Source organism: Macrotis lagotis, chromosome X (genome assembly GCF_037893015.1).
Source record: "Macrotis lagotis isolate mMagLag1 chromosome X, bilby.v1.9.chrom.fasta, whole genome shotgun sequence".
Taxonomy (NCBI): Eukaryota; Metazoa; Chordata; class Mammalia; order Peramelemorphia; family Peramelidae; genus Macrotis; species Macrotis lagotis.
Genome location: NC_133666.1, coordinates 63,869,514 through 63,878,135, shown reverse-complemented (window position 1 = coordinate 63,878,135; position 8,622 = coordinate 63,869,514). Strand labels below are relative to the sequence as shown.

At 42.3% G+C, this 8,622-nt stretch overlaps 1 protein-coding gene and 1 pseudogene across 1 annotated transcript in view; one reads left to right on the top strand and one right to left on the bottom strand.

Annotated features, from left to right (window-relative positions):
* Positions 1-400: 400 nt before the first annotated feature.
* LOC141499934 (tyrosine-protein phosphatase non-receptor type 2 pseudogene) lies at positions 401-3,007 on the bottom strand (annotated as a pseudogene).
* Positions 3,008-3,071: 64 nt separating this feature from the next.
* The window catches only part of LOC141498691 (ribosomal RNA processing protein 1 homolog B-like), a 29,559-nt gene continuing 24,008 nt past the window's right edge, over positions 3,072-8,622 (top strand). Inside the window, 2 exon segments of the mRNA XM_074201851.1 lie at positions 3,072-3,178; positions 3,318-3,369. Coding sequence (XP_074057952.1) covers positions 3,072-3,178; positions 3,318-3,369 — 159 coding nt within the window.

Below are 8,622 nucleotides of genomic sequence, written 5' to 3'. Positions count from 1 at the left end.
TAATTTTTTAAATATTTTTTTTAAGTTTGAAAATTTTTTTCAGTTAAGAAAACATTTAATGCTTACTAAGCAATATAAATAGTAACTAAATGGAGAAAAAACAAACAATTCTTAGTAATATAAACAGATACTATAATTTAACAGCATTGCTACTAAATATTAAGTCTATCATAACATCATAGCATAAGTCAAGTTTGGTGGTCTTTGAAGTACTAAAATGTACTGTAAAGCAATGAACACCTTAAAATTTTTTTTAGTTTCAAAAGCATGTCTTGCTACCCCAAACCTAAAAAGTGAAAAATAGTAACAAAATGAATGTTTCTTTTTCTGCATTTTCGTTTTTTCTGCAACTCAAATGAGCACTTTAAAAATACTCAATAAGTAGACAAATGTACTGGTTATGAAAGGTCTAAATATTTTTAGAAAAATCTAAAACATTTAACAAAAAAAGCAAAGATTGTTTTCCAATGCTATGTTTTACTGAATGTACAAAAGTGAAGTTGTAAAAGCTATCTTTGAGTTATTTATTCCTCCGTTTGATCTTTTAGAGAGAGGGTTTTTGTTGTACACATCTGAATCATTTACATATCCTCCATATGGAACCTTTTCCTCTTCAATCCAGTTCCCTTCAACTTCTTATTTCCATCTTGACTGGTACTAGGTTTACATTCCTCTCCCCCTTCTTTGTCGGTACCATTGCCAGAGCTCTCTTCTCCAGAGTCTGGCAGTCTAAGGGCAATATCTGCATAATCGGACTCTTCATTGTTTTCATCAGAGGGGTTGCTGTCATCACTAGAAGAGTCTAAGGTCAGCATGGGCAGAGGGTTGGAAAAGCTGTAGCTGCGACCATGGTCTTCCTCGGTAAGTTGTTCCCACTTTTTCTTGATGTTTTCATCTCCCATAAGGAATTTTGCTCCTTCGATGATAGCCACATAAGAGAATCTTAATTGTTCTGGGGTCTGGATAAGTCCCATGCGGTACTTTCTCAAATGGACTAATACTTTTCTGATATTCAGGGAAAAGGGATTCTCTCTCTTCTCCATTAGGACCAGGCAGGCATCGATCAGAGTAAAGGTGCCTGAGCGGCCGATGCCGGCACTGCAGTGGATGACCACGGGCTCCAGCTTGTTCTTGAGAGAGCCGGAGTCCCGCACCATGAAAAGGAATGTAAGGAAGGAGGCTGGTGATTCAGGCACCCCGAAGTCGGGCCAGCTGGTGTAGTGGAAGTGGGAGATGGGCTTGACCTCCTCCGTCGTCAGGTTCTCCAGACTCAGGTAGTGGACCGTGTGGAAGGGCTTCACCTCCTCTCTGAGCAACTGTACCCTGAGGCCTATCTCGTCAAAAAGGAGACTGGGGCTCCGCATTGTTGGCCAATACCGAAAACCTATGCTGGAGCCCCACTCCATCAGTTGGTTCAGCATAATCACTGCCTTGCTGTTCTGCTGCCATACCATGAGCCAGAAGTGGCCCCATGTACTCTGCAAAGGGCTCTGGGTCAGGATATAGGTCCTCTGGGCATCCTCCACCACCACGAAGCTGGCATTGATGTAGTCGTTGTCCAAGTCGTCCCCTCTGTCACTGCTCGCACTCGGGGATGCTGACGAGGAGGAGCCAGAACCCTGGGCTGATGCCCACGGCAAACCGAGACCCAGATGGAAACCTCCCCCAGGGATAAGGGAGGCCTGTCTCAGGCGAACGCGACTGTGGTCGTAGGGTCTCACGTCTTGGTATCGATTGCGGGACCTGTTCTCTGTAGCCTGTGCCACAAAGTATGGGTAATCTTGGCACTGGTCCGAGATTTCGACGAGGGCCCGGGGCCACCAACCACGGGCGTCTAGTTCCTGCAGCTCCAGTTCCATGGAGACGTGTGGCCCAGAAGCCGTGGCGCCAGAGCCAGGCACCAGCACAGCCTCTTCTGCCTGTTCCTTGTCCGTGCCCGCGGACAGCGGGGAGGTCAGGGTGCCCATCACCCAGGGGGAGGAGGCTGTGGCCAGGCTGGTGCTGGAGCTGCTGGAGGTCTGCTCCCCTTCGGATGTCTCCAAGTCTGAGGGAGTCGATGGGGTCCGGGCCTCCGCCATACCTGCAGCACAAGGGGTGTCTGTGTTTATAGTGGCCAATGGTGGGGGGGGGCGGTTATGGGCCGCACGTGGGGGGCGGGCATGGGCCGCACGTGGGGAGCGGTGGGAGGGCGGGGTGGGGCCTCAGTGTGGGAGGGGCAGGGCCGAGAGGAGGGGGCGGGGCGTGGCGAGGGGGGGAAGGGCGCTCGGGCGGCCTGGCCCAACATGGCTGCCTGGCCCAACATGGCGGCCGGGGAGGGGGAGGGGGAGGCCTGCCGGGGCGGCTGAGGCCGGGACCAGCGGGAGCACAGATCAGCCGGAGGGGAGGGGGCACCCGGGCCGGGAGGGCGGGGGGCACCCGGGCCGGGAGGGCGGGGGGCACCCGGGCCGGGAGGGCGGGGGGGCACCCGGGCCGGGAGGGCGGGGGGCACCCGGGCCGGGAGAGGAGGGGCCAAGCCTGGAGACGGGCGGAAGCCCCCCCCACGGACACACCCTGACCCACCCTCCGGCCCCCACTCACTCAGTCACGTGTCAGGCGACAGCCAGGCCCAGGGGCGCCCAGGCGAGGGCCGCTGCAGTGGGGGAGGGGAGGCGCCGACCGTGGGGCCGGAAGCAGCAGGTGCCGGAGGGAAGAAAAGGCTCCGGGGAGGCCCACAGGGCCCGGGACCTCGAGGGAAAGGCCCTCAAGAGGTGCCCGTGGAAGGCCCAATCCTCTGAGGAAGCCAAGGCAATGTTCTTCCGGAGGCTGCTGGAGCTCGGCCCAGCCAAGTCGAGGGCGTGAAAAGCCAGGCTCTGGGAAGAAGGGCAGGACCCAGGCTCACCGTCACCAGGCTTGGCGGGCACACGTCCCCCGGACGAACGAAGACACGAGGTCCGCTAGGCCCAAGAATGTCGGCGACAGAGACTTCCGGGGGCGAGGAGAGCCCAGGCGCCGCCGGCCAGGCCCAAGGGCTTGGGGTGGAAGACCACTCTTGGGCTCCCTCCGCCAAACTCCGCCTACTTTCCATGGCGCGCATGCGTGCACTCTGGCCCCGCCCCTTCGCGGCACCGTTCTGCGGAAGCCTGGAGGGCACCCCTTTGGGCAGGGAGAGTCGATTTGCAGGGGAGGGGCTCATCTCCGGGTACAAACCAATGTTGGTCGAGGCAAGGACTCCATCTTTCCTTTGTATGGAAGGCAGAAGTTCAGGGATGAGGTGATTTGTCTATGAGATCCAAAGCAAAACCTGAATTAGCTGTTGAATCCCCTTCCATTTCCTACAGCAGGGATCCTTCACCCTTTCTGTGTGTCCTAGATGCTTTTGGCCACCATGTGGTAAAGTCTTTATCGCTCTTCTCAAAATAGGTTTTAATTGTATAAAATAAAACCGACACGATTACTTTAAACTGATAATTTGGTTCCCATTCAAGTTCACATATCACCTGAAAGCTATCCATACATCATAATTTAAAAACTACTTCCTGTCTACTCCCCCCCCCCATTTCTTTCTTCCCTGCCCCCCACCCCACCCCTTTTATTTCACTGCAAGGAACTCCTACTGGGAAACCTCTCTCCATCAATGTAGAATACCAACTCTTCCATCATTGCCTGACAGATCCGAGAGATAGACTTCTTATGTCACCTTTCATTGTCCAATTTCTGTACCCATATTTTTTTTTAGTTTTTGCAAGGCAAGTGGTGTTAAGTGGCTTGCCCAGGGCCAGAGAGCTAAGTAATTATTTAGTGTCTGAGAGCAGATTTGAACTCAGGTACTGCTGACTCCAGGGCCCGTGCTCTATCCACTGTGCCACCTAGCCTCCCCTCCTGTACCCATTTTGACCTGCTCTTCATATAAGCTGTGGAATGTGGGTCTATGCCTAGTTTCTTTCAGATTATTTTCCCATTTTCCCAGTACTTTTTGTCAAATAGTGAGTTCTTACTGCAGAAGCTAGAATCGTTGGACTTATCAAACAGTAGATTTACGTACTAATTTACTGCTGTTTCTTTTGAACCTAATCAACTTCACTGATCCACCATTCTATTTCTTAGCCAGTATCAAATAGTTTTGTGATTTATAATAAAATTTTAGATCCTGTATGTTTAGATCATCTTACTTCACATTTTCCCCCCATGATTTTCCTTGATATTCTTGACTTCTTTTTGTCTCCAGATGAATGTGGTTACTACTTTATACAGCTTGGTAAAATAATTTTTTGGTAGTTTGATTGGTATGGTATGGAATATGTAATTAAATTTAGTTTGAATTGTCATTTCTACTATATTACCTCTACCTATCCATGAACAATGGACATTATTCCAATGATTTCGATTCAATTTTATTTTTGTGAGTAGGGTTTGGTCATTGTTTTTGCATATTTTCTGGTTTTGTCTACTGCAGTTGGATTGTCAAGTATTTTTTTTTTGTTTTTAACAGTTGCTTTAAATGGAATTTCTCTTTTTATGTCTTCCTGCTGTGATTTGTTGGCAATATATAGAAATGATTAATGTCAGTTTATTTTATATGCTACAACTTTGCCAAAGTTAGTCATTCTTTCTTTTTATTTTATTTTATTTTACTTGTTTTTGTTAATAAAGATATTGAGTTTCACAATTTTCCCCCCACCCCCTCACAGAAACCAATCTGTCAGTCTTTGCTTTGTTTCCATATTGTACATTGATGTAAATTGAGTGTGATGACAGAGAAATCATATCATTAAGGAAGAAACAAAAAGTCTAAGAGATAACAAGATCAGACAATAAGATATCTGTTTTTTCTAAATTAAAGGGAATACTCTTTGAACTTTGTTCAAATCAACAGCTCTTTATCTGGATATAGATGGCACTCTCCTTTGCAGACAGCCCAAAACTGTTCCCGATTGTTGCACTGATGGAATGAGCAAGTCCTTCACGGATGATCATCACCCCCATGAGTTAGGGTGTACAGTGTTTTTCTGGTTCTGCTCATCTCGCTCAGCATCAGTTCATGCAAATCCCTCCAGGCTTCCCTGAAATCCCATCCCTCCTGGTTTCTAATAGAACAATAGTGTTCCATGACATACATATACCACAGGTTGCTAAGCCATTTCCCAAATGAATGACATTTATTTGATTTCCAATTCTTTGCCACCACAAGCAGTGCTACTATAAATATTTTTGTACAAGTGATGTTTTTACCCTTTTTTCATGATTTCTCCAGGGTATAGACCCAGTAGTGTTATTTCTGGGTCAAAGGTTATGCTCATTTTTGTTGCCCTTTGGGCGTAGTTCCAAATTTCTTTCCAGAAATGTTAGATGAGTTCACAGTTCCACCAACACTGTAATAGTCCCCAAGCATTCCCACAACCCTTCCAACAATGATCATTATCCTTTCTGGTCACATTGGCTAGTCTGAGAGGTATGAGGTGGTACTTCAGAGAAGTTTTAATTTGTATTCATCTAATAATTAATGATTTAGAGCAATTTTTCATGTGACTATGGATTGCTTTGATCTCATCTGTAAATTTCCTTTGCATATCCTTTGACCATTTGTCAATTGGGCAATGATGTTTTGTTTTAAAAATATGACTCAGTTCTCTGTATATTTTAGAAATGAGTCCTTTGTCAGAATCATTATTTGTAAAGATTGTTTCCCAATTTACTACATCTCTTTTGATCTTGGTTATATTGGTTTTATATGTGCAAATGTTTTTTAATTTAATGTGATCAAAATCATCTAGTTGGTTTTTGGTGATGTTCTCCATCTCTTCCTTAGTCATAAACTGCTCCCCTTTCCATATATTTGACAGGTAAACTAGTCCTTGATCTTCTAATTTGCTTATAGTATTGTTTTTTATGTCTAATTACTGTAGCCATTTGGATCTTATCTTGCTATAGGGTGTGATGTGTTGGTCTAATCTAAGTTTCTTCCATACTAACTTCGAATTTTCCCAGCAGTTTTTAACAAGGAGAGAGTTTTTATCCCAACAGCTGGACTCTTTGAGTTTAGCAAACAGCAGACTACTATAATTGTCTTCTGTTTTTGAGCCTAGTCTATTCCACTGATCCACCACTCTATTTCTTAGCCAATACCAAACAGTTTTGATGACTGATGCTTTATAATATAATTTTACATCAGGTAGGGCTAAGCAACCTTCTTTTGCACTTTTCTTCATTAAGTTCCTTGAAATTCTTGACTTTTTATTTATCCATATGAATTTATTTAAATTTTTTTCTAACTCATTAAAGCATTTTTTTTGGAATTTTGATTGGTAGGGCACTAAACAGGTAGTTATTTTTGGTAGAATTGTCATTTTTATTATATTAACTCTACCTATCCATGAGCAGTTGATTTTTGTACAGTTATTTAAAACTGATGCAGTTTCTGTGAGAAATGTTGTATATTTTCTTTCAAAAAGTTTCTGAGTGTCTTGGCAAATAGACTCCTGGGTATTTTATATTGTCTGAGGTTACCTTGAATGGGATTTCTCTTTCTAGCTCTTCTTGCTGTATCTTGCTAGACATATATAGAAAAGTTGAGGATTTAAGAGGGTTTATTTTATAACCTGCAACTTTGCTAAAATTGCTAATTGTTTCCAGTAGTTTTTTGATTGATTTCTTGGGATTGTTTAAGCAGAACATCATGTCATCTACAAAGAGTGAGAGTTTTGTGTCTTCCTTCCCAATTCTAATTCCTTCAATTACTTTTTCTTCTCTTATTGCTGAAGCTAACATTTCTAATACGATATTGAATAGTAGTGGTGATAATGGGCACCCTTGTTTCATCCCTGATCTTATTGGGAATGTCTCTAGCCTTTCCCCATTGAATATAATGCTTATTGATGGTTTCAAATAGATACTGCGAATTATTCTAAGAAACAATCCATTTATTCCTACACCCTCTAGTGTTTTTAGTAGGAATGGATGCTGTATTTTGTCAAAAGCTTTTTTGGCATCTATTGATATGATCATATAATTTCTTATAGGTTTGTTGTTGATATAATCGAGTATACAAACAGTTTTCCTAATATTGAACCAACCCTGCATTCCTGGGATAAATCCTACTTGATCATGATGTATTATCCCAGTGATAAATTGTAATCATTTTGCTAAGACTATATTTAAGATTTTTGAATCCATATTCATCAGGACGCTAGGTCTATAATTTTCTTTCTCTGTTTTAACTCCTGATGGTTTAGGTAACAGCACCATATTGATTTCATAGAAAGAGTTAGGCAGAGTTCCATCTTTCCCTATTTTTCTGAAGAGTTTATATAGAATTGAAACCAATTGTTCACTTGTGAATCCATTAGGCCCTGGAGATATTTTCTTAGGGAATTCATTGATGGCTTGTTGAATTTCTTTTTCTGTGATAGGGTTATTTGGGTATTTAATTGCGCTTCATTTAACCTGGGCAACTTATATTTATGTAAATATTCATCCATTTCACTTTAGATTATCAAATTTATTGGCATAGAGTTGGCAAAATAATTTCAAATTATCACTTTTATTTCCTTCTCTTTGGTGGTGAGTTCCCCTTTTTCTTTTATGATACTAGCAATTTGGTTTTCTTCTTTCTTTTTTTTTAATCAAATTGACCAGAGGTTTATCAATTTTATTGTTTTTTTCATAATACCAACTTTTGGCTTTATTTAATAATTCAATAGTTTTTTGCTTTTGCTTTTATTAATTTCTCCTTTGATTTTCAAATTTCTAATTTGGTATCCATTTGGGGATTTTTAATTTCTTCTTTTTCTGATTTTTTCATGTAAGCCTTTAAAGCTATAATATATCCCCTGAGAGCCTCTTTGAGTGAATCCCATAGGTTTTGGTATTTTGTTTCATTATTGTCACTATCTAGGATAAAATGGTTAATACTTTCTGTAATTTGTTTTTTGGTCCACTCATTCTTTAAAACATGGTTATTCAGTTTCCAATTGGTTCTGGGTCTATATCTTGTTGACCCAATATTGCATATGACTTTTATTGCATTGTGATCTGAGAAAGATGTATTCACTATTTCTGCCTTTTTGCAGTTGATCATTAGGTTTTTATGTCCTAGTACATGGTCAATTTTTGTATAAGTTCCATGTACTGCAGTGAAAAAGGTATATTCCTTTCTATCCCCATTCAATTTCCTTCATAAGTCTAACATATCTAGTTTTTCTAACAATCTATTTACCTCCTTAACTTCTTTCTTGTTTATTTTATGATTCGATTCATCTAGATCTGAGAGCAGGAGGTTGAGGTCTCCCACTAGTAGAGTTTTGCTGTCTGTGTTTTCCTGTAGTTCTTTCAGCTTCTCCTCTAAGAATTTGCATGCTGTCCCATTGGGTGCATTTATATTCAGTATTGAAATAACTTTATTGTCTATGCTACCTTTTAGGAGGATAAAGTTTCCTTCCTTATGTCTTTTAAAGCTATCTATTTTTCCTGCCACTTTGTCTGAGATAAGGATTGCTACTCCTGCTTTTTTCACTTCAGCTGTTTTGCTTCAGCTGAAGTGAAAAAAGCAGGAGTAGCCTTTACTCTTTATGTATCTCTCTGCTTCGAAGGAGTTTCTTGTAAGCAGCATATTGTAGGATTTTGCTTTTTAATCCAATTTGCTATTCG